At 36.4% G+C, this 27,488-nt stretch overlaps 1 protein-coding gene across 1 annotated transcript in view; it reads right to left on the bottom strand.

Annotated features, from left to right (window-relative positions):
• The window catches only part of EYS (eyes shut homolog), a 1,407,877-nt gene that overhangs the window by 377,792 nt on the left and 1,002,597 nt on the right, over nucleotides 1–27,488 (bottom strand). The window contains 1 exon segment of the mRNA XM_046639782.1: nucleotides 14,940–15,172. Coding sequence (XP_046495738.1) covers nucleotides 14,940–15,172 — 233 coding nt within the window.

Raw genomic sequence — 27,488 nt, 5'->3', positions numbered from 1 at the left:
CTGCCACAGTATGGATGACGAGTGGTGTAGGTCCTCATGCCCAGCATCCAAACCCATGTACCTGGCTGGGCTGCTGAAGTGGAATATCCTGAACTTAACTACTTAACTACTACACCACAGGGCTGGCCCTTCTACTAAGCTAATTTTTAAGGCATAATCTCCTGGAAATGATTGTAGTGTTGATTTATGAAATAAAATGCAAAACATCCATTTAAATTTGAATTGCAGATAAATAACAGATTATTTTGTAGATGAGCATGCCCCATGCAATATTTGGTACATACCTATACTAAAACATTATTATTTTTCTGAAATTTAAACTTCACTGGGAATCTTGTTTTATCTGGCAATGCTGATTGCACATATACGTGAATGCTCTGGCGATATTTTGTATTTACAGCAGGTTGAACAATTTAACCAAAGGGCTTTGACAGACTAAACTTAGATCCAGAGAGAGTGTTCGCTGAAAGGTCACAGGCTTTGTCTCGGGCCCATTTAATCTATGCTTATACCAAAGCACCGGATCAAGATGCGCTCATGCTTATACAAACCACATGAGAAGGGGCATAAATCTTTAGAGACAGCAAAGGATCATTTTAAACTTCAGATGGTCTAATTAGTGTAATAATCAACAGTGACAGACAAGCAAAGACTATAGAGAGAAGGCCTTAACAATCAATGAGATACATCTTGGCCTGGAGGATGTTATTTTCTTCCCTAAACTGAGGGTGACTTGTGTTATCTACCCCATTACAAGTAAGTAAAGAATCATTTCTTTATGTGGAATGTGTTTTGCTGAGTGTGTTTGCATTAGAGTCCCTTCTAAAGTTTGAAAATGTCACATAATTTTGGAAGAATAAATAAGAGCAGAACAAGCGAGGTCATAATAAGCTCAACTGAGAGAGTTTCTACTTTAAAGACAGATGGAAATATGCTCACTTTCAAAACTCACTTTCCAAGTGAATAGCAATGTGGAGCAAGATGGATCAGAATAGGAAACGGATGTGTTTGATATGTGCAAGACCAAATAAGTCTTATGTTTGTAAATTAATATAAATGATTATATTTACTGAATGTGACGAAAACCTGTATATGAATAGTGACTGGAATTTGCATGAGGGTCGCCATTATCACCAAAGTTCCTGGCTTTGAGTTAAAAGGCAGAAATATAATACTCTAATCCAGAGACTGATGAAGCATCAATGTGGGATGTCAATACCTTAAAATACATAAATAGTGAAACCTTAAAGCGCATTTTAAAAGACAGAATTTCAAATGATCTAAATGTAAATAAACCTGATATATGTGGATTCCTTTTTTTTAAATAATACAAATGGGTTTGAAATAAACAGAACGTTGTTCTACAACAGGGAACAATGCTATACAGATATGCTTTGGGCTTTCAAACATATGTTCAAACATCTGAACAATGGTATGGTTGATTTCACAAACTCTAATTGTGTCAAGAGTCACACATTCATCATTTTTAGCAATTCTCCATGTTGGCTATTTTCAAGTGATTACACAGTAATCCTTTTGGATATTCATATATAATACCTTTTTATCACCTTTGCTAAAAGTGAACTTTAAATCAATTTAACATGAAAATGTGCATAGTTCTCAAGTTTCTAGCTAGAAAAGAAACAGAAAAAATACAAACTTAATGCATAAGAAAGCTCACTTTGATTTTTTGCCTTCTTTTCCTTTTGTTTTCATTCTTTGCATTTCTCCAAACATTAACTGTGTACAGGTTCTTTCCAGAGCACAGTTTTGGCACTGTATATGCTAATTTGAATATGAGAACTAATTTTAAGTGGTTCTTTTGCATTTTTTTGCCGAGAAAATGTCAGATGTGCTGCACATGGAAATTCACAGCAGAGAGGGCTGTTTGATGCCTTCTTAAACCAGGTGTTAGAAATTTGTGAAAAAGCAAAAATATTGTTACTAAAAAGCTCAAACTGTAGAAAACTTCCATAGTTGTTTTATGGTGTCATAAAATGCATCTAGTTATAGTCACCGTTTTCCATCCTCTTTTTACAGCAGTAGAGAGAAGTATGACTACACAACTCTGCATGAAATTGCACATTCCAAAGGATATACTTCCACATATTCCAGAGTATGGACAGGGTAAATACATACTACTATTCACAGAAGTTAAAGATGTGGTTAAGTAAATATGTTAAAATGTCATAGAACACTCAAACATTGTGGATAGCTAGATGCACGACAGCAGAGCTGAAGCAATTTTCAGACCTCCTCTGTTGCTATCTGTGTGGAGACAGCTCTTGGGAGAACGTGACATGTGTCCCTGGCATTGGGAGGCATGGAATGGACGCTGGGGCCTGACTGTTGCTGGGAGAATCCAGAAGGCCTCCAGGGGGCTGGAGCAGCCTGCGAAGTTGATGAGGAGAAGGAGGATTCACCCATGAGTTTATTTGCACTTCTGCTGGTTGGTAGAAGCCTTTCTGAGATCCAACTGATGATAAGGAAGGTAACCATGCGCAAGCCATCTGGGGAGAACCTTGTCCAAGCAGATGTCCACTGCATCAGGTGCACCAGCCAAAAAGGGTGGAAATGTATTCCCTGACAGTTGCCAGAGGGAATTTGCAAGAGATCAGCTGAGAGCACGGCAGGCAAATGTGTTGCAGGGAATCATCAACCAACTATGGATGCGCTGGAGACAGAATGCATTTGCTGCCATGCAGAATTACACCCAGTACCTGCTGAGGAATAAGATGCCCAATGCTTTTCCTGATTCCTTCTACCCTCATCTGACCCTGCAGACTCTAGTGTTAGGGAGGAGGTGGCTCAAGAGGAGGGACAGGAGGATGTGGATAGCTTCACCTCGGGTATGGGAGTGAAGTTTTAAATTGGATTAGACTTTTTAATACCTGCAAGTGATCTGAAAGCCATGAGAGATGTCCAAGTTGTCACAAAACAAGGGGAAGAGAAATCTGGTAGAAAATATCTTCAGTTGACGCTCGGAGATATTAAATTATTCTTGAGAATAACCTGCCAAGTCAGGTCATTTAATAAACTAAATGCATTGCTATGTCACTATAGATGCATTGTCTCAATTCTTATACCCTGCTTTTTAAGGGAGATGTTCAAATGTTTAGTGGTTAAAAGAACAATTTTTGGCATCAAACACACCTTGGTTTGAGTTCTGGCTTTGCCGATCACTGCACGACTCAGCAAATTACTATGTCTGTGCCTCAGTTTCTCCATCAGTAGGATGGGGATATTAACAGTTGTAGCTCACCCATGTTGTGATGTATTACCAGCCTGCCATTGTGGGCAGCTGCTTTCTGATCTGCAGGGTGGCTCAGGGAGCTGCTCCTCCGGCAGTCAGGCTGGCACTTTTTTGTGCCAGATTTTTGGCAACAGTGATTGACCTAGGGGTAGTCACCTTAGCCACCCATCTTTCCCCAGAGTCAATCCAAGAAAGACTCACCTTCCGATGGGGGGAAGGACTCTACCACATTGGCTCACATGCACTTGTCAGCTAGGAGAAGGTGCGAAGAATGAAACTGCCATGCCTCTGACAGAGAAAGCACCCATTGTGCTTTTGTTCCTACTTCTAGTTCCTTTCTGGAAACACCTTCAAATTCCCTTTCTGCGGTTCTGCGAGGTGCTGCTCTTATATTTTCACCATAATTGTTTCTATCTTTGCTTACGTTGGATCAGATAGGAAGGATAGTTTTAAGAACATAGAGCTAAATCCCAATTCCAGAATTTACTGGCTGAGTAACCATGGGAAAGTTACTTCAACTGTCTGCTTCCATTTTCCTCCTGTATTATGGGGATAGAATATTATTTACTTCAAAATAATACTTATTCATGAAGATTAAATGAGTCACTCCAGGCTAAGATTAGGAACAATACCTAAGACATATTAAGCATCCAATAAATGTTAGCTATTATTTATTGAGTTGATGTCTATAACTTGGAAAGAAAAATAACTTTGACTACTAAAGTATTATCTGACTCATAGTTGCTATGCTGACTGAAAGAGAAAATGCATGAAAAGAGCTTAGTATGGTACGTACCAAATGTGAAACGGAAATTATTAGCTCTTATCAGCTGTTGCTTTCTTATTTCTTAATTACTACACCTGATGTTAACCTAGAGAAACACCAAGATTATACAAAGCATCCATTCCTCATTTTTAATCCATATGCAAAAAAGGAAACTGCAGGCAAATGGTGACACACATATGTGTGAGGATTGGTTTCAATTTCTGTATCTTTTCACATCTAGTCATATTTATTCATATCCATAGCTATGATCTTGGAATAGAAAATAAAGAGATATCTACAGAGACACCTTAACAAAATAGATCAAAGCAATTGAAATCAATGTAGTATTTCAAGGACAGACAGTTTAAGGGATAAATTCTTTTGCTCAGGTGGTTCCCAATTTCATTAATAAAATTATATTTATGAGTAAAGGCATAAAGTTGCCTCTTAAATACAAGTTCTATTAATTTTCTCCTGACACATCACATGTTAAAGAAAATACTTGCCTGAATATCAATTTCCAGAGACCACATGAGTCACTCTTTTTTTTTTTTTTTGATGTTTGCAGTAAGGAAATCATTCTCCCCCCACCTCCACCCTGACATGGGAAGATTTGCCCTAAGCTAACACTTGCCAATCTTGCTCTTTTTTTCATCCTCCCCCCCACCCACCTCAAAGCCCCAGTACAGAGCTGTACACAGTTGTAAGTTCTTCTGATTCTTCTATGTGAGCCACCGCCACAGCATGGCTACTGACAGACAAGCGTGTGGTTCCAAGACTGGGAACTGCACCCAGGCACCAGAGTGGAGCACACCAAACTAACCACTAGGCCATCAGGCTGGCTCCACATAACTCACTCTTGATTAGCTCTGGCCATATAGTCCTTTGTGTTGTCACCATATAACAACATTTCAGGGCAGGTACTATTTACTATTTCTTTGCAAATGTTATAATATGAAAGTATCAGTGTAGTTTTTTACATTATTTAAAATGTTAAAATGACGAATAATGAGATAGAATTTAACTAAGCCTATTAATTTAATTATCTGGTAATATATTCTCCTATGGAAAAGCTTGATGTTTTCTTTGAAAGAGTATGGACTGTGGTAACTGAGAAAATAGCCTTTATATTTAGACTCTGACTATAAAACTTTACTAAGTTTCTTGAGACCAGGAACAATTGGCCCACTACAAATGTGAATAAATAAATAAATGAAATTAGTGAAATTGTTTTCCTCTTCTTTAATTTATTTCTGTCTCATCTTAGTCTAAGAAAATTATTAATACTTATAGTTTTCTCTTAGGAAGAATCTGGTAAAAAGTCATTCTTACATATTCATTTTCATGATAACACAATATTCTCTTTTTCTGGAACATTCTCTTCTCTGCTTTTCAAAAGACTGGCACCTTCTCATTTTTTAGTTTTGGATTAAATGGCATTTCCTCATAGTAGATTTGTAAATAGGTCTTTCTCTACTCCCACTGTAACCCACTCTGTTCTTCTTTTTTATAGTGCTCTGTTTCCAAGTTTGTATACCAGTTTTGGATTATATATTTGAGTATTTACTTCTTTATTGGCTTATGCTTCTTGTACATGACACGGGACAGGGAGTGTGTCCATCTTACTCATCAATGTATGACCAGGGTTTGAGGTAGTGCTTAGCATATAGTAAGTATGCAAAGAATTTATGGTAGAAATGTGGATGAATGACTCCATCTAACTTAGTTTATAAATGAATTAATATACTACTGTAAGAATGAGAGAGAATTTCTGGAGAAGATTCATGGTCCATTTTTGTGTGAAAGGCCTTGTCTAATACACAAGTGTACCATGTAGCTCTGGCCTGCAGCAAAAGGTCAGGACTGTCCATAGATCTGGCAACTATCAGTGTATAGATTAAGGCTTCAGGATTCTATGGGTCATCTCATCTAACAACAGGCAGATCATATAAGTATAGATGGTGAAGAGAAGAGAGATCAAGATGAGTGCTCTAGACTTTGTTCTATAAATGAGTTTTTAAGGCTTACTATGTTAACGAATTGCATAATTGAGTCTTTTGACAGATTTTCTTTAACTTGAACTGCTTCCGTCTTCTCACATTCTACTCTAATCAAACCTTTAAGTAGAAAAGTCTCTTCATTTTCTCCCCATCTCAATTCTTTGTACCAGCAACACCATCACAACTGTAAGCCATTTTCCTTTAGTCAGATGGAACTGTGAGGTCCAAAACGGTATCTACCAGCCACATGTGGCTATTGAGCACTTGAAAAGTGACTAGTTCAAATTAAAATGTGCTCTAAGTGTAAAGTAACACACTAGATTTCAAAGACAGTATGAAAAAAAGAATTCAAAGTTTGTCGATAATATTTTTATATTGTTGAGATGATAACATTTTGGGTATACTAGGCTAACTAAAATACATTATTAACATTAATTTCTTCTGTCTCTTTTTCATTTTTTAACATGGCAACAAGAAAATATAAAAAATTGCATATGTGCCTTGCATTATATTATTGGACAGAGCTTCTATAGAACCATAAAAAATTAAGTATTTTGTGATCACTGCATACTAACTTTTTTCTAATTATTACTTCTGTTTAAACATTATCACCTTAAAGTAATTACATAGGCAGCAGTATAAAGAATTCTAATCAACTTTTCTTCTTTTTATTTTCATAAGCAGATTTACATTAGGGAAGAAAATACTTTTATACATGCCTGTCATTTAAAAGGACCATTAGTAAACTCATCAAATGTCAGGTTTATTTGTCCACAGTCTGCATTTATCTATCATATAAAGAAAGAGAGAGAGAGAAGCTGCTGCAATTGAAGTCATTATGTACTGTCTTAATTTATCTAAGTTCATACAATTGTCGATCTCAAGTAAAGGCCAATGAATATGTTTTTCTTGCAGTTCAACTTGGAATCTCCATTGAAGAACTTTGGAGGACACTCGCGGTGGCAGATCAAATGCTGGATTTGGAACATGGACATTGCATTCTAGTGCTAGATTTGCCGTTAACTAGTGGTTCCCGTGAGTGATTGTTCTTGAACTTTGTTCCAACCCCTGTAAAATGCTAGTTTCAACTAGTTTAATTTTAAAGTATTTTCCAATTGTAAATTATTTTGATAGCCCAAGAATGATCCTAAACATGCTTTAATAATCTTTCATGTTTTAAACGTCTGTGTGTGAGATAAATTTGTTAGAAACAAATCCGTTTGCATACAGTGAAGTCGTGGTTCTTGAGGAATTTAGCAGTGAAGTGAGAAAGATGAGATGAATCATACTTTCAGTGTGCACATATACATATGCTTATAAATGGTTAGCTAGCTGGTCACTAACCTCTTGTAGAATAAGCCCATATCATTTGCTTTATTATCCATGATGTTTGTGCCCTGATAACGTTTTACCGCATATGATTCAGCTTTTCCGTGGACAGATGAGACAGAAGCCAGTGCAAGAATGGGGAGAAAAACGGATCTTTGGTGTGACTTATCTCATATAATCACGTTTCATATCATACTTTTTCTTCTTCACAAAATAATACATTAAAAGATACAAGCCTTATTCAGCCTCTAAGGTTTTGATAAAAAATCTAAACTATATTCTGTTTAGGGAACACAAAGATCTGTTATATTTCCAGATTATTAGGAAACATTAGGGTTAAAAGAGTTTTCACCCTGTTTCCTAGCCCGTTGAAATTACGTTCCAATTTTCCTGCCCACCTTACTCTCCTCCCCACTGTAATTCTTCCTAAATTCTTCTCTCAGATTCATCATTCTGAAGCAAGCTCTGATCATTAGGTCTTTTTCCCATTGAAAGCCATTGCTAATGAATTTAATATTTTTAATCTGCATTTAGGCCTCTCTGCAGTATGGGTCCCACACGAATTTCCAGCTTTAATTCTCAGCTGATCCTACATGTGCCCCACTTCCAAGCCAAACTAGACAACTCTCGTCCCCTTCATGTATTTGCTCATTCTAATTCCTTCAACTCATACTTTTAAGTACCATTTCAGACACCACTTTCTCCATGGAATAATTTTCTTAACTACCTAAATTAGATGTAAGAAGGGAACAATCTTTGTTTATGAAAACATTTTAATAAGCTCTTTGTGGTGTGTTTGCAGGAGGAATGGCAACAAAAAATTTCCCCAAACTAATCAGCAATATAAATGAATAAAACATCAGAAATATAAGGGGAAAACATAAAATACGAGAGTGATGAGAAGAGAGAAGGGAAATATCTGAAGACTTTTTAAGTAAAAAACTAGTGTTTGATTTTAAGCTGTGTGTACACACACGTGCATGTGTGCTGTGAAAGCTTTGTGTGAAGGACTACGTTTGTGCGGACTTTAAGAAGATGCCCATTGTTTGGGATCTTGGTAGATCATGTGGTCTGGTTACTATGCTAGAAGCCTAAAGTAAAAGATAACTCCTCTTGTCCCTCTACTTCCTCTCTGCTCAGGCAATGGATTAGCATATGGTTGAAGTTTTGCCAATTAGACAATTTCAAAGTATTTCTTGGGACCCTGAATCTTGAGCAAGTGACTCAGAACATGATAACGGTATGAGCCTCTCTTGAGTGATGCTGATGTCCCAACCTGTTCCTGGATGAGCCGCAGTCTGCTCCCTGTTGACTGGCCCTCCAGAGCCTCCTTCCTAGTACCTTTTTCAAGCACTTCCCTCAATTCTATGAGCACCAGATATCCATTTAATAAACTTCCTTTTCTATTATGTGACCACATAAATCCCTTGAGGAATGACTAGAGGTCCTGTGGCAGGAAGAGTAAGCTCCCCACCCAAAGATGTCCATATCCTAATTCCTAGAGTCTATGCATTAAAGTTGAAGTTGGAATTAAAGTTGCTGATCCGTCAACATTGTGATACAGAGATGACCCTCAATTATCCAAGCAGGCTCTGTGTAAACACAAGGGTCCTTAAATATAGAAAAAGGAGGTGGAGGCATAGATTGAGTGACGTGATATAGAAAAGATTAGACCCACTGTTATTTGCTTTGAAAATGAATGAAGGGAGCCATGAGGCGAGGAATACAGACAGACTCTAGAAGCCAGATGGCAAGGAAACAGATTCTACCCGGGAACCTCCAGGAAGGAACGCAGCCCTGCCCACACCTGGACTTTAGCTCAGTGAGCCTCGAGTCAGAATTCTGACCTGCAGAACTGTAAGATAATCAACTTATGCTGTTGAAGTCACTAAATTGTGTGATAAATCGTTAAGGAAGCAATATAAAACTAACACAGGTCCTAAGTAAAATAAACTGGGGAGGGGGTGATGCAGAGCTGAGATTACGGGCTTTAAAGAGGGAAATGGGAGATTCCAGCTGACCTTTGTGTTAAGCTCGTCTTCTCATCCTTGCATCCCCGACTCCACACCCCATGCTAACAGCTACTTGCAAACTTAAGGACAAAAATATGCTTTCTTCATCTTCATACTACCTCCAGTGACTAACTCCATGCCTTATTCATGCTAAGTATTCAACTCATGTTTATTTAACCGGGTGTGTTGAATTTTAGGGGAATAAAACAACGTTAGTCAAGGCAATAAACAAGACAAAATAAATATCTTTTTTTGATGTACAGAGGGGTATATATATTCCCTCCTCTTCCTAGATGGAAATTTCTGGAGTATTACCAATGCAAGCAGAGAGATGATGAACAACTAGTTTTACCTAATTTCAAGTGCCAGGCTAGGGGGAGCTGTCTTTTTCTGCCAACTGAACACAGTGCTCCCTGCTGGAGAGAGCAACAGCTGCTAGTGGAGAAGCAGGCAAGACAGGCGCCCTTCAGCCCGCCCCTTCCTCCAGAGCCGCAATGCTCCATCCTTGATGACAGGTAACCCTGTCCTCCTGCAGCCCCTGTCCTTGACTTCACTTTAACACCCATTTTCAATTTAACATCTTAACATTTTAGCGGTTGCCATTTACTAATAAATATGCAGCATTGCTCTCTGATTTGAAAGATAGATTTTCAGACACGGGTATCAGGTTTGAAAAGGCCAACACCCACTTCATGGCTCTTTTCTGATGCTGTAGACCATCAGTTCTTTGGAGAGGAGATAAATCATGGTGATAAGAAGCTGACTGATGCTCCATTTCCCTGCCTTCTTGGGTCTGGAATGTCTGACATTCAGCCACCTGATCTAAAGTTAATAAATAATTTCAGACTAATATGCCTTTAAAATATATTCCAGTTATGATAAAAACAAAGGCAGACATTAAAGCAGTCTTTTCTTTATATATATATAAATAACAAGTAAAACACCTAGTAAAACCTCTCAGTTTTATTTCTAGCTTTGCAATTTACTCAGTACAGTTGACCTTTAAGCATATATGGAATATACACAGACAGGATATCAAATAAAACAAAAGATTACTCTGTCTTAATGTATGGCATTTAAATATTCCTTTATTGCACTATTTATAAAACTGTTTTATAGAACACTAAAAAGTATGGGACCGTTTAAAAATGCTAATCCTATAATTAATAGTCAGAGGCACACGCTTTCTCCTAGCACAAGTCACTGATATTCTAAATCTGTCACTCTGAACTTTACAGTGGGAGACAGCCATCTGCCTGCATGCAGCATCTCAAACAAAGCAAGAATATGCGCTCTTATGTTTCCCCTGGTGAGATGCGGGATCATTATGATACAGTGGGCACCAGGGTTCAGCTAATGTGAATAAGATAGCATGTGTCAAAAAAAACCCAACATGTTAAATTAAACTGATTCCATAAGTCAGTGTTATTAGGTGATTGGGTATGGATGATTTGATAAAGTAGAGCACATGATGTAATGCCAAGTAGACAGGAAATATGTGAGTGAGGGACCCATTACTAAGTCCCATAGTCCTGAAAATCCTTTCTCTGTGTTACTGAATCCAATGTTGTTTTTTTAAAGCCTATACTTAATTTACACCTCCGTTTTGCTGTGAAAAATCAAAGTTGTTAAAATAAAATACTTCAACATTCTCTCACAGGTTAAGAGTATTAATTGGAAGTAAAAAGGATCAAGACTGTGAAGAAAAGTCAATTTCCAACATATTTTTCTGTATAGATGCCTACGCGATTGTATGTTTTTTTATGTTCTTTCACCATCTATGTCTAAATTTTTCTGAAATTCAAATCTTCTCAATCTACTTTCTATATTTTAGTTTTACTGAAATCATTATGGAAAGATACTACCATACAAATATGATTCTTTTAAGGGCACAATATACTTTTCAGTTTAATTTTAAGTAGATCATGTTAATACCTTCTTCATTAAAAACTTATTAGATCAACATTGACTTCTTTGGTTTTCTGATTTTGAAAACGTCATTTTTAAAAGAAAACTCTCTTTTTCTACTGAAATAAAGATACCTTTTATAAACAGATGAAAGAGCGAGAAAATTTAGAAATTCATGTCATGCCATCCCATCATGTTTAATTGGATTTTCTAACTAGTGCAGCAAGAGAGTCTGTGGTTACATGTGAAGTCTGCGGTCAGCTGAGGCTGCTTCTAATCCCATCGCTGCCGTGTGCTAGCTGTGTGACCTGGAGCGAGGAATGTAACAACACCGGGCCTTAGATTTCCCATTTGTAAATGGGGGTAATTTAGAGCATCTGCTTCAGCGGGGTTTTCCTGAGGGTCATGTGACACAAGATGCATGAAGCACTCAGCGCCCTGTCTGGAAATCAGAACTCTGAACAATGTTACGCGCATTTCACTCCGGAGCAGAAGTTCATATATTTTGATGTTGAATGTACTCAATAAGGAATTCATTTAAGAAAGTGTTTTCATAGCAATCTATCTGTAAAATCTAAGCATTTTTACACTGAGAACATTTCTAAGAAATTATATATTATATATAAGATATATTTTATATATATATACATATATACATACATACATATATATATACAGAGAGAGAGAGAGAGAGATGTAAGGATTGTTTATACAAAGCAAGATTTTTACCAGGTAGTTGAAACATTTTGAAACTGGTATACAATACTATTTGCTGAACTGTACACTCAGAAATTGCGGCATCTGGCTAACCAGGATAATGCCATGAAAAGTCTTGTCATGGTACCAGACTCCTGAATCATGGGCCTCAGGCAGTAGTCATCATCTGTCAATCTGGATTCTAAGATGCATACCAGTGTGAATTATATTTAGAGCATTAGACTGAGAACACAGTCTTGGCTTTCTTTATAACTGAGAGCAGAAAGGTACTCTATTCAAATTTAAGGAGTAAATGGTTGAAAATAAATATTTATAATTTTTACACTTAGAAATAATGTTCCCAACTCTAAAAATGCACATTATACCACGTTCTAAGTATTATACTGGAATATCTCCAAAAAAAGGAGGCAGGAACAACAAAATTACAGGTATACTATGAAATCTGACAATCTAAAAAGAGTTCTTCATGAATTTTGTTTAGTGTATCATACACATCAGCTATTACAGACTTGAAGTTTCTTTTAAACAAACAGTTCTGTAATTTGTAATAATTATTTCCTCACAGTTTCTGATTATGTTTCACTTAGAAATAAATGTTCTATAGTAGATTAATTAGTTTTAGCAACACCTTATCATCTAATTTATTAGTTTTTAAAATATTCTAAATTTGACAGCAAAAACAGTTAAAAATATAGAAGGTAGAAAGTGATTAAGAATGTTGGGAAAAGATAAAATCCTCCCAACAACAAATACAGAGCAGAAATTCCCAATTCTTTTTTTGATATCTGTTTCCTACAGTCCGCCACCCAAAACACCAAATGCAATTAAACCTTAGTCCAGCTTTGGGTTGAACTCCAAGGAAACCTGGACTTCTCTTTTTCTGGAGGAAAGTATAAGTCACCACATCAAGTGTTACAGCTACTGAGTAAGGAGTTAAAGGAAAGAGAATTGAGGATTCAGTGGGAGAGAGAGGAATTATGGCTAGAGGTTCATTTGTATCCAATTTGTGTGACCGACCAGGAGATGGACTCAATAACTAAGGACTCCTCCTTTTACAACATGGATTTCACTGATGTCAGTCAATTTGGATTACAAAAACATTAAAATGTCAAAGTGTATTTTAAGAAAGTTAAGGAAGGTATTATTCTAAGGCTCTACCCAGCATGAAATTAAAGAAAGAAAAAACCCTCTCAGAGTTTTAACTGGTTAAATGTGGATCTACAAAAGCGTTACAATCCAAGTTATGCGCCCAGAACTCTACGCACAGAATGTAATACAAATGGTCTCAGATTGTAGCAGAAGGCAAGTCTCATGACATTTTTCAAACATGTAAAATATTCACTCAAAAGTCAAGCAACATTGATGTGTCTTCAAAAGCATTTTACAGCTAAAAAATAGACTTTAAGGACACATAATGTCTTACAATAAACATGAAAATAGACAGTGTTTCCTTTTCTATGCTTTTTGCTATATTTACTTGCTTTCTTGGCTGAATATTAACACATGCACAGCAGTTGTGGGGGATCAGCATTTGTCACCCTAAGTGTGTCTCTTTGGCTTGATTATTTTTAAGAACAAAAGAACAAGGAAGAAACTTTGACCTTCCCCTTAACTGCCTAAAAGAATTGAAGAAAGAAGGTATGTTCCAGGGAGGAGCTACCACCACAGGTAACTGCAGTATAATACCAACTAGATGTGGGAGACAGGGAGGAACCCAGCAAGGCTCGCTTGATCAAAGTCCTCCCCATGTCTTACTGTCTTTGCAAGGCATGGCAAATGTTTGTCCACCAAAGATTTGCTTTTCCATCTCCATATGAATTCCCTTCCTGCCCTTTGTAGTCCCAAACCACTACCCCTAACATCCTACTCTGTCTTTAGCTGAAGATGGTATTTAAGGTGGTGGCTTTGGCTATTTTGGAAAGTTACTCAGTTTTCTGGGGTTTCTCCAATGTATACGTGTTATTAATACATTTGTTTGATTTTCTTCTGTTATGCTGTCTCATGTAGATTTCATTCTTAGACTAGCCAGAAGAACCTAGAGGGTAAAGGAATATTCTTCCTCACCTACATAGTCACACAAGATCATTTGGGAAGAAGAGTTAAATAACATCTATGTACCTTTGAATTTGCTTTTGGAGGTCCCGCATTTTGGTGTTAAAAAAAGAAGTTATTTAACAGAATCTTGGATAAGCAATGAAATTCTCTTCCATCTGAACTATTATCCAATAGTAATCTCCATTCCCACCTCCCCAATTTAGAACCAGTGATTAATTTTACATAGAAAACAATGACATTTTTCAGCTATTGGTGTAGGGACGTGCAGTCTGCTGCATCAGGACCTAATGCCTTTGTAATCCCCTCGGGGTGGTTCTGGCTTTAGTTGCCCATCACTGCCTTAGTTAACCGAGAAACTCTTAGGAGACCATTAGATGTTGACAATAGGGGAATTTCCTTTAGATTCATAAATAGCTCCATTAATGGTAAAATCGTATTCTTAAGCGTCAAAAAATAATGTAATCTTTTTACACACCAAAATGATTTTCAATATGGGGATCTGCTTATGAAATATAAAAAATAATGATTTGATTAATAATTAAGCAACAAAAATAGTATTAATTAGAACCTAATTGTTTCTATGGTGACAAAGGATGGATGCACTATGATTTTAGAAGAAACTATGTGAACAACACTACATTTGAATTTTAACTCTTATTTTGTGTGGCAATTGAAATTATATTAAAAATATATTTTGAATCCTAATAAAAAAAATCTTGGTTTGCTTCTACAATACTTAAGTAAAAGTGTTCTATCAGAACTCATTTTTAAGTAAAATTATACAGATGTTTCTTGTTTGTGCTAGTATCCATTAATGTGTTTACGGTAAGTTTCAATCCTCTTGCACCCTCTGGAGAAGTGCACAAAAGAAATACAGAAGGATGATGAAGATTGATTACCTTGTTCACAGAAACGGCCGGTGAAATGCAGTGGGCAGTCGCACTGGAAGGAGAATGCGCCACTTGAGAGGAAGACAGGATGGCAAGTGCCTCCGTTGCGGCACACCGCCCCCTGGCACACGGATGGCGCTGCAGGAGGGGCGCTGAGGGAAGTCCACGTGGAGGCAACTCCTTCTGTCACACCAGAAGGAGCAACAAAGGCAGATGCTGCAGACAGCGGAGAATCCTGGGATCTATATTTATAAACGGATAGGAAAATACAGTATTAGTAAAAGTATTAGGACCTTAAATAGAAATAATAGAAACTTTGGTTTAAAATAAGAGAATAAAAACCACAGTCATTCAAGGTTTAACTCAGGGCAAACAATTATGTTTGTTTCATAATGGTGGGATTTATAAATGTTGAAAATGCCTGAGCCACAGAATGTGACCCCAGGTGAACCCCGGGGCTACAGTCAATCTATGTGGTTCTGAGAGGCTAAATTAATTTCCGCAAAGTAGTAAGAAATCTGGATGTACTGGCCTCCGTAAGCCTAAGAGTCAGTTCTCGTAGGTAAAAGCATCAGAGTTTTGGCTAAATATATTTCTACTTTGGCTGTTGTAAACCTTATGAACCTAAAATCAAGAAATTGGGCCGTGTTACCTTTTAGAGGTAAAACTTCTCGAGTTGGAATTAATTCTAGGTTGATTGCTGGAAATATGTATTCCTCGAAGTGACTTGCACTCATTGCTAGCAGTTCTCTAAGGGGTGCCTTAATATGCCTACAAATGCTTCCCTAATTCTTTTTTTTTAATTGGCACCTGAGTTAACAACTGTTGCCAATCTTCTTCTTTTTTTTTTTTTTTTTGCTTTTTTTTCCCCAAATACGCCCAGTACATAGTTGTATATTTTAGTTGTGGGTCCTTCTAGTTGTGGCATGTGGGATGCCGCCTCAGTATGGCCTGATGAGAGATGCTATGTCCACGCCCAGGATTCGAATTAGTGAAAGCCTGGGCTGCCGAAGCAGAGCGTGCGAACTTAACTACTCGGCCACAGGGCCAGCCCCCACCTTAATTTTTTTTTTTTTACAAGTTTTACCACTAGTTTAATGTTTTCTTCCTTAATAAATAATGAGCAAAAAACAATTCCCTTTGAATTAAGTTGAAATTCCTCACTTTTACATTCATAGCCTCTTGACAACTGAATCCCTTTCTTCTTTCCAGCCTATTTTATGATTCCTAATAAGTACCTTATCTTTTCTCAAACCAAATGAGATTACTATTCCTTAAAGACCCTGAGCCTTCCCAATTTTGGAAGTTTGTTCAAATCATTTTCTATGTGTTGTTCTTCCTCTCTTACTATCTAAATTTCACCTAAAGTGCCAAAGTCAAGATGTACATTATTTCCTCTACATAGCCTTCTTGGTTGCTCCTGGCCCACCAAGATGAAATTGATGTTTCTCTGATCTGTAAAATTCCATAACATGTCATTGTACCAGTGCTAGAATATTTCCCACCTGCTTACAGTATAGTTATTACTTTACATACAGCCACTCCTACTAAGCTGGCCATTGTTTTTCTACCTCCTTCCACACACAGATTTCTCATTTTGGCAGAATTCCTTATTCACGGTAAATAGTTTATAAATATTTCTTAAATTCAGTGTATTCCTGAGCATTACATATTGTTTGGGAAGGAGTGCTTTTGGAATTTTCATTTTAATATAATCATTAGAATTATTAATATTATTATCATTGTTATTATTATCATTTTTTTTTGGTGAGGAAGATTTGCTCAGAGCTAACATCTGTGCCAATCTTCCTCTACTTTGCATGTGGGGCACCTCCACAGCATGGCTTATGAATGGTGTAGGTCTGTGCCCAGGATCTGAATCTGCAAACCCAAGCTGCTGAAGTGGAGCATGCTTGGCTTAACTACTATACCATGGAGCTGGCTCAAAGAATTATTTTTTTAGTGTAAAAACTCTTGCTGCAACAAAAATAATCAACACTTTAGCTATCTGAGTAAATTTTTGTTTTGTACGTTGTCATAAAGACAAAACTTTGGCAAAAGAAGTCAGTTCAAAGATATTCTCTAACTGACATTGGAGACTTAGTTATATCTGTGTCTACCATGTATTTTCATGCCAACTTATTGGTGTAAGAAAGTTAAATAATTTATGAAAACATTTTACCAAAGTAATGTGACTTTAAAGTAAAGGTGTAAGTTAAACCTTTTGTTTACAATCTTTTTACAACTTGAAATTCGTCTTTGGAGTTTATCACCGGCTGTAACCGTATATATATTTTTATGGTTGTTGAAGTCTGACTCTTCTATTTCTTTTGGACTGTAGTCTCCATGAAGGATGGATAGATCTTCCTGCTCTTTTCTTCATTTTCTCCTATCAACAATGCTTGACTCCAAGAAGGCTCTCCAGGAAATATTTTATAAATGAATTTGACTCATTTTTGTAACCATAAATGTACCACTACTAACAAGAAAAATAGTAAATGAAAATAATTTTGTTGTCTTTAGGGTCAATTTCATAACTCCATTATATAGTTCTTTAGTTTTACAGTTGCGTGTTGCATAACAATGTTTTGATCAACGATGGAGCACGCATCCAAGTGGTGCTGTAAGATTAGTATCACAGAGCCTAGGTGTGTGGTAGGCTATGCCATCTAGGTTTGTGTAAGTGCACTCTATGATGTTCGCACAATGACGAAATCCCCTAATGACACATTTCTCAGAACGCGTCCCCATTGCTCAGCGACACACAACTGTATAAATAACAAATTCTAACACTTTTGATTCAATCTTACAATCAACTTTCTCTGACTTCATTTTATTAAATTAGCATAGTTCTCCCCATAATAGAAGTTTGTCCTTTTAAGGTAACTTCCATCAAGTTAAATGGCAATGCTAATGTGAATTACATGGGATTTATTACTCAGTACTTCATAATCTAATTTCATGTTTAGTTTTAGTGTTTCTAAATGATTTCACTATTTGTCTAACTCTTGCCATGGACTTCATGAACTGCAGTCAATCATCTTTTTTATCAGGAATAAATTAGACAATTAAATGTCACTACTTCTTCCTCCTGTGGTAGCTGCTCAGGGAGCCTATGTCTTACCTGAAAAAATCAGTATGTTACACATTTCAGTTGCTAACTGATTACACAAAAATAATTACTATCAAATGATCCATCAATTAAAAATATCAGGTTCATAAATCAAATTTGGAAAACAGCATTAATCAGATATATTCTATGTTATTAGGATCAAATTTTATATCTGATATGTTATTAATAGTCCTTGACTTTCAGCATTTTTCTTAGGTTATAAATAATGTTATGAACTTACCTATTTAAGAATTTAGAATTAAAATAAATTTTATTTGACTTATTTAAAAAGATTTAAAAAGAAACAAAATTTATTCTGATAAAATTTTAACTTATTTTTACATAAAATGTTAAAAATATCCAATGAATGTAGACATTAACTAAACACAACTAGATGACGGTCATAGTATAATTAGCAATGCACAAAAGGAGCATTAGAGTTATAATTACTTTTAATTCTAAAAATCATGAATGTATGAGAGTTTAGAAATAAATCAAGGCTTTTTAAATAAACAATATTGTAAAAATTGAATTTCACTGATTTTCTTATCTAAATGCTTGATTTACTATCAGTCCAAAGTAATAAGCATGAAGAATCTGCTTGATTGCCTCTTGGATAACTGTGGGCAAGGATACATCCATGTTCACACTGCTTCAGCCGGGAGCAGTCTTAGTCCGGTGACATCCATATCAGACTTCTCACCTCCCAAACTGTAACAGAGTAACTTTGTATTGTTTTAAGACACTCAGTTTGTCATAATTTGTTACAACAAAAACAATATATCTGTAACTCTTTTCATAGGGTTATTTTCCATTTGTGTTTGCTAGTGTGAACTACCTGTTAAGGTCCTTTGACATTTTATTAATTGTGTAGAATATTTTTCCAGATTTGTAAAAGCTCTTTGTATACTGAAGAAACTGGCCCTTTGTCATATACGTAGCAAATATTTATTTTTCTCAATTTTATGTCTGAATTTGTTTCACCATATTACGTCGTAAGGAAAGTTGTATTTAAAGTAAAAATGATCAGTGTTTTCTTTCATAGTTACTGGGATTACATGAATAGTTACATACTTGAAAGATGTTTCCCATTTGTAGATTATTAAAATTTTACATGTTCAAAAGACTGCACTATAGAAGGCCCCGAAATTGTACTATTTCTATGGAGTATCTTAGTGGTCAGGCTTTCAATTCCCATGCAGGGTAACTGACAATACCTAGTGATGTTTTACTGGTGGTGGCTATCAGGAGTAAACCCAAGGAAGAATTTAATTTCCACTCTGTCAAAATCATGAGAACATCATAATATCAAATAGAACCTTAAACATATTGAAAAATGATTTCAAAGGTTTATTTAAATCATCATCATTCTCTACTAACTCTAAAATTTGGTGTTTCAGCTTCATCTAACAACTTTGAAAATAATTAATCCTAGTGAATTTTATCTGAGAGCAAAGAAACACAGAAAAATGTCTGCTATTTAAAATGTATTTAATTGGCATGCTTATATTAAAAGAGGAAATATGTAAAATTACTGTTAAGTGTAAAATTCTGATGTGCCATCCAAGATAAGAATTAGATATCAAAATAATAAAATATACATGGGAAAACCAATCTGAACAGACATAAGCCCAAGTGTTCCTCCTCTTTTTTTATTAATATAATATTATGCAAGGGGCTGGCTCCGTGGCCAAGTGGTTAAGTTCGCGCGCTCCGCTGCAGATGGCCCAGTGTTTTGTTGGTTCGAATCCTGGGCGTGGACATGGCACTGCTCATCAAACCATGCTAAGGCAGCGTCCCACATGCCACAACTAGAAGGACCCACAACAAAGAATATACAACTATGTACCGGGGGGCTTTGGGGAGAAAAAGGAAAAAATGAAATCTTAAAAAAAATAATATTATGCAATAGAATAAGAATAATATCTTAATTTACGCAATAAGATTTAACATTTTAAAACATAAGTAAATTAATTCTCTATTAATATAATAGTGTGATTCTAATAGATCTTGCTTTCACATTGTCTAATTTTTCTCACTGAAGGAATGCAGCTCTCATTCTCACAATCTTGTAACTTTAGCTTCCATATTCATAGAGTTCCTTAGATCACAAGCATTCTCACATAATTGATTTTCACAGCATCGCTGTGTGTTAGGCAAAATTTGTAGCCCAGGGCATTCCAAACCACTGTTTTTCAGTATATATGGTGGGTATTCATGAAAAGCTGTACTCCCCTTGGTAGATTCTGATTCTCCTTTCCCATGCCAGCCCTACCGAGGGTTGTTGGTGATCACAGAGAACATGCAAGCTCTCCAGATCTTGACTCCAGAGCTCAGCGCTGGACAAGAGTTCGATTACAGCGTTCTGCCTATGTGCCAAGTCAGGAACTATCAGAACCCTGGATTTCTCTTTTTCTCCCTTCCACATCTCAAATTCTACCCTCCCCCTCTTTAAAAGAGATTAGTAAAATAGCTCTTCCTCCTCTTGTCAGTTCTATGCGCATATTTCCTTTTCAGTATCTGACTTTAGTTCCTATTTTTCTCTAATCCATCTTTCTCACGGCTCTTCTTATTACTCCCGCGTCAAAAATTATTCCAAGTGAAATCTACATTCTTCTATGAGTTGGTTCCATCTTACTTTTCAGTTTTATCTGCCTCCAGTGCCTTAATATATGTCCAATGTATGTTCCACCTAATCTTAGTGTAAGTTTTTCAATAGTCCATGCTGCATGCTTTTCATACGCTGGGGCTCCCCTGACACGCACTTTTACTGTATAATACCCCTTTCTCCCTTTAAGACACAAAGGAACTTCCTTTAAGTTTCAAACTTATTGTCTCCAAATTTCTTTTGAACTTCCCTTATACATGTGTCTAATATCTTATGAACATCTCTGAGTATATTTGAAGAATAAATATCTAGAGGTAAACTTCTTGGGTCAAATAAATATGCCAAATATGTATTTTAATATATATGCCATAAATGTCTACACAAAATTAAGCTCTCTAGATTGTTTTTAGTTACTCAATTTCCTAAATCCCTAACCAAAATTAAATATCACCTTCATTTAATTGGTTATATATCTGATGAATGAGAATTGATAACCTCCCTGTTGTTTCAATTTCTATTACAATTTTTAAATATATCATTCGTCATTCACAGTTTATCTATTTTGAATCACTAAAATATATACTGTCTTCACTTTTTCAATCAGGTTATTTGTTTTTACTTACCACTACACAGGGGATAATTATATACGATGGATATTGTTCTATTTTATATCTTTTCAAATAAGATTTATTGGTCTTTCTGAGCACTTTGGAATGTTTTCACTTTTCTGTTCTTCCTGTTATAAAGTAATTTAAATCCAATTATCTTTCTTTTGTAGTAGACTTGTCTTTCTTCTCTGGAAACTTTTAAGAAGTTTCCTTTGTCTTTGCTGACCAGCAGTTTTTCACTGTGATATGTTAAGGCATCAAATTAGTTTTCTTCATGTAGCTTAACTTTTTTCCAGGGAGCACTTCTATTTGAAGAATTTGTCTTTTTAATATATTCTGGAAAAATTATAGTTCTCCCACATTCACTCTTTTGTTAAAAAATTTATTATATAAAATAAGATTTTCTTGGGACCAGCCCTGTGGTCGAGTGGCTAAGTTCGCGAGCTCTGCTTTGGCAGCCCAAGGTTTTGCCAGTTTGGATCCCGGGCACGGACACGGCATTGCTCATCAGGCCAGGCTGAGGTGGCGTCCCACATAGCACAACCAGAAGGACCTGCAACTAGAATATACAACTATGTACCGGGGGGCTTTCGGGAGAAAAACAAGAAGAAGAAGAAGAAGAAAAAGAAGATTGGCAACAGTTATTAGCCCTGGTGCCAATCTATAAAAAGAAAAAGAAAAAAAAGATTTTCTCATCCTATCCTCTGTATCGTCAGCTCTTTTTGCAACATCTCTTTCTCTTTATTCACAGTAATTTCTTCAGATATATTATCCCATTTACTAATTCTCTTTACAACTCTAACTGCTGTTTAACCTGTCAATTTTTTAATTTTAATTATTACATTTTTATTTTTTTGAAGTTTTCTTTACTTATGTTTAAAACCATCTACTCAGTTTTCATGGTATCTTTTTCCTTACACAGACTTTAATTTCCCTCTTTTATTTCTTTAAAAAAAATCAAGCATAAAAGTTTTTGCTCTGTATCTGGCAATAACAAATCTGGTCTTTGCAGATCCTGCTCACCTCCTCTTCTTTCTGCTGACTCCTCTCCCACGGTGCTTTCAATTCCCTCTCAAGTGTCTTGTCATTTTTCACTGTAGGCTCATATTCTTTAGAACTCTATCTGTGAGAGTACTTTGAGGCGTGAGTGTAAGGCCTCCCCCTAAAAATGACATGTGTTTGTTTTGTCCATCTCATGAGGGCAATTTCAACCTGGGAATACTATAACATAATATTTTCTTTAAGAATTTTGAATATCATAGAAAGTGACACATTTGTATTATAATTGCTAGAACCAAGTCATTGCTCAATAAATATTTTGTATAAGTGAATGATATACCAGTTTGTGCCACAAACCTCCATGCTGGGTTAGTTTGCTGTTATAATATTATATGTAATTGGAGAAGATTTTTTCCTTCCCACCTAAAAGTGAAGTATAGTCAGGAAAATTTCGCTGAGGTTTGTTTTTTACGGCTTTTTTTCTTTTTCTTCACGTTTTCTTCCTTCTTTCCTTCCTTCACTCCTTCCTTCTTTTCTTTCTTCCTTTCTTTTTTTGGCTATAAGAATTTTTCTCATTATTTTGGCATTTTAGTAATTTATCTAAAACTTTTTTCTACTTAAGCCTATGTTTTATGTCTGTCTCATAGCTACCCAAAATGGAAGTCACCATGTTTTCTTCTTTAATCTTTCTGGAATTTCTCAAAATGCATGTCTGTTAAAGAAAGCTTTTATTGCTTTCAAACACTGATATACATGAATGTAGCATGTGTATGTCTATGCCTGTGTGCATCTTTATGTTTCTGTATTTTCCACAGATTCTAGATGGCAGTAGCCTTAGATATGCGTGTACTGTGTGCAGTTTGTAAGCTTTAGAAAATGCTTAATATTGTTTTGTATGTACCATAAACACTTAATTGTTTTTCCATGATTATCTCCCCTTTTAGGACTTAAAACTTTAAAGGAACTTCATTTATTTATTAACTTACTTAAGCAATCAATACTTCACATAGTTCTGATAAATAGTAATTGCTAAACATCTATTTTTTGACTTTACAAATTTTCTAACCCAAAGACATATTCTGAGCAATGACATAAAAAGAAGCAAATCATTTTCAAACATAAAATGTAATGGGTTATTATGGAAACCAAACTCTGTGCCATGAATCCTTAAAGAAAGCTACAAATTCATATTCTAATGCTGTTATTATTTATAGTAAGAGGGGAAATCAAATTTAAAGTGACAAATTTATAAAAACAGTATTTTTGACTAGGAGCATATTTTTACCTAATGACTACATTTAGATTTAGAAATCATTGACGTTTAAATACCTTTCCATTATGGAAAGTAAGAAATATATAAATATGCAGCATTTCCAGTAAGTGTTTTATGTCCAAAGGGAACATTTATTATATTAATTAAATTTAATTTATTTCTCCCATTATGAAGAGATACTATTCTGGAATACTTCCAATTTACCATAAAACTTACAGGAAAGAAGAATATTCCAAAATATCAGCAAGGATTAAAAATGCATGATTACTTATTACCTGGAAAGTGCATCCAAATTAGAGAAAGACGGGTCAATGACCAAGGTGTCATGATTAAAGTCACATACTTGACCTCAGCCATAAGAACATGTGAGCTGGCAAAAACAAATGCCAATTTGTCTTCTAGTCTTACAAGAAGAGACGCACTTTCCCAGGTTCCTAGGAACCCCAGAGTATGTATTTCACAGAAAGGACTCCTGTAAGGAATCTAGGTCTAGACATTACCGACCAGGATTTGAAACATGAAGATGAGCCAAGAGAGAAGGCATGTTAATCAATCTAGAATTCATCGCACATCATTCATTGTTATTTACTTAACCTAAAAGGACGTATGGAGTTCTCTCTATGCACCAGAAACTTACTAATCAAGACTACGTGATGATCAGTAGAAGCTAGGCCTTCCTTTTTACGACCTTTCGTCTTGTGGGCAAGACTCATGGGCAATTGCAAAACTTCCTAATTCATTGAGTGCTAACTATAAACCTAACACTGCTCTAAATGTTTCAAATGTGCTAACATAATTTAATTTTCACAAGAATACAAAAACATGATTATTTTTGTTTTCCTAAATTTACAGACAAGAAAACAGAGGTACACAATTAACTTGCTCAAAATCACAAGGCAAATAGATGGTGGAAATGGATTTGAACCACATAGTTTGAACCTTGAACTAAAAGTTTTCAAAATTTTGACGCTCCTGGCAGGGGACGAGAAGGGACATACCAATGCAGGGTTGTGGGTAGATGCTATGGGAAGTTAGGAGTGCAAAAACCATCAGGAAAGGATTCCCCAAGAGGTCTGAACCTGAGTCTTAAAAGACTTCAAGGAGCTGGCTAGAGAAGGGTGGGCAAAGAAGACTATGGTGTTGGGAAGAGCACATGGAACCCTGTCAGAGCACGCTGCATCTTTAAAGACCCAAAGGAAAGAGACAACAGGTGAGGGGAATTTGCGAGTGGTTTGGCATTGGAGGAAACTACAGTGTGTGTGTGTGTGTGTGTGTGTGTGTGTGTTTGTGTGTGTCTGTATGTGTGCAAATATAGGTGAGTCTTGGGAGACAGGGAGTGGCTGGATTATGGGGAGACTTTTGGCCATGTTTTAAGGCAACATGAAGTCATCGAAGGCTTTTAAGGAGGAAATTAATAACCCATTAACTACCATTCTGGGTTTAGTATGGAGCACGGTTTGTAAAGGAGAAGTAGCTGGAAGTAGCTGAAGTATTATAGGAATAAAAATAATCAGATTGGGACTTGAACTAAGAGAATGTTATTGGGGATATAGAGAAGTGGAGAGATTTGAGAGAAATTTGGTGTTGAGAGTTTAGGTAAACTATACCATAATACCCCTGCCTTGGCATCCCTTTCGTGTGGCCAAGCAGCCTGCAGTTTCCTTGAACTTGCTCTAGCCCCTCCCTTGAGTGCACGCCCTAGACAACACCTGGCAGAGTCACAAGTAAAGTGAAGCTCCTGATATGACTCCCTGACTGCCCTTGGGTTAAACGGTCTCCCCGTCTCCCAGCAACTTCCCCATGTGCGCCCTTAGATAATACCCTTGGACCTTACCAAAACCCTGTTCTTTTTGGTTTGAATTGACAAATCTGGCCTTAGCCCAGGAACCCCAAAGCTTCCCCATAGACCCTAATAAAGGCATGTGCCCCAAGTCTTACCTCTCTCTCTGCCTGCACGCTGCCTTGACTTCCCTGCGTGGCCCCTCAAGGTATGCTGGGTACTTCCTCCAGAAGCTGTGATTTATAAACTTCTCTATTTCAGTTCCGTTGTGAGCTTTTGCTGAACCACAGCTCACCATCCAACACCCCAGGATCTCCTTGAGAAATGCTAATTTAACAAAGTCACAACATTCTGTTTCCAAAAGGACTTTGTGGTCAATTTCATATATCAGGTGTGTATAGGTCAGAGGCAGTCAGGAAACAGATGCATATTCAGAAAGGGCAAGTGAAGTGAATTTAACAGCAAGACTATTTTCAAGTTGAAGAAGTTTAAGAGAATCAACAAGAGACAGAGACAGGAATAGAATCTGTTACTATCATTGGACCCGACTGGCCAAGCAAATGAAATCCTTTCTGCACTGTGGACAATAGAGGTACGGATAGGAGAAGGACCACCTGATAGGAGTCATGGTTTTGGAGAGAAGAATGCAGCCACTACAAATTCATATGCAGCTGAGAGAGAATGGAGAATAAATAACTTAACTTCTTCCTCTTTCTACTCCTTCAATGTCCTATCCCATTGGGCAGACACAACTGGAAGCCAGAGGCCAGGGGCAGCTGGGTACTTGCAGCCCAGAGAATTCGGCCTCCCAGGGTATCAAGCAGGGTGGAAAAAGACGGAGAGCAGATCTGGAAGTGAAGCAGAGCATGTCTAGGTTGGGGATAAAGGGAAAAGCGCAGGTAGATCTGAGTTTTCGGGTTTGGGTAACTGAGTGAACAATACCATTTAGTGACATGGAAGATGTAAATTTCATACTGGGCACAAATTGTCTCAATCTTGATTTAACTGGATGGTATCTTACAGAAAACCTATGTCCTTTTCCTGGAACTGATTTATTTTTTTGACTTTAAAAAAATATTTCTTTGGCAATTTGGGAGACAAGAAACTTGAGTACATGAACTTATATCACCACTTTGCATGAAAAGACAGTAAAATATGTCTTTTACAAATAACAGGGATCCATTTCATTATATTCTTGCTCAGTTGGGTCGTGAAATCCCAACCCTCGATATCATCACTCACCCAGGGGCAGCCAGCAGAATTGTAGGCAATGTGGCCAAGGGGATATAATCATTTCTCTAAAGAGAAAACCGTCTAGTTATTACAAATGCCTAGTGCATCAGGGGAATGATTTAAGAGATTTATTTTAACATATTAGGCCTAAGAAAATAGAGCCACAAATAGCTAATGCAATGATGGAAAAAAAATGTTCATCTCAAAATTCAAAAGGTTAAAGAAAAGTATGACAATAGTTTTACTTTCAAAACATGATAGCTTACCTTAAAAGGCAGTCATTGGTTTCTGACTACTATGAAGAACCTGATAAATTAGTTTTGGAATCTCAGAAAAGTATGCACACAAAAAACAAAAGTCGAATCCAAATGTGAAATCATTACTTAAAATCCCATCGTGTTACAGAGAACAGCTCAGGCACTTAGTGCCTTAAATCAATTTCCATTTAGGTTCCGAGGAAAGATCCAAATAGAACTATATGTTTCATTAATTTTAGAAACGTTTGGCATACTATTTTTCCTTTAAACAATACTTAGAATAGAACAGAATATTTAGTTATTTGTGTAGATTAATCTTTTTCAAAAATATTTTGGATGACCTAAGAAAATAAAGAAGAAGATGAAAAGGTAATGAAGCAAAGGATAGTCACGGATGCTAAAGCAGCATCGTCTGTCTCATCTTGTTCTTAAACACTCGCTAGTATGTTACGGAAGGAATGGATTTAGCCTTGTCTGACGTGAACTTCTGTTAATGGGTGTCTGTGAGAAGCTGGTCAATTGGTTTTAACCAGCAATATCCTCAAGATGGTAGACAGTCTAGGCCCCATCACTTCCTATACATTCAAAGGTGATGCCTTAAAATAGTCTTTATAACCTTCCAGCTTATCTCAAGGAAGGTAAATGTGTTTAATAATCTTTTCAGTGGCTCAGCTTCATAATCTCTACG

This window comes from Equus quagga, chromosome 15, assembly GCF_021613505.1.
Source record: "Equus quagga isolate Etosha38 chromosome 15, UCLA_HA_Equagga_1.0, whole genome shotgun sequence".
NCBI lineage: Eukaryota > Metazoa > Chordata > Mammalia > Perissodactyla > Equidae > Equus > Equus quagga.
This window is presented reverse-complemented; position numbering and strand designations above follow the sequence as displayed.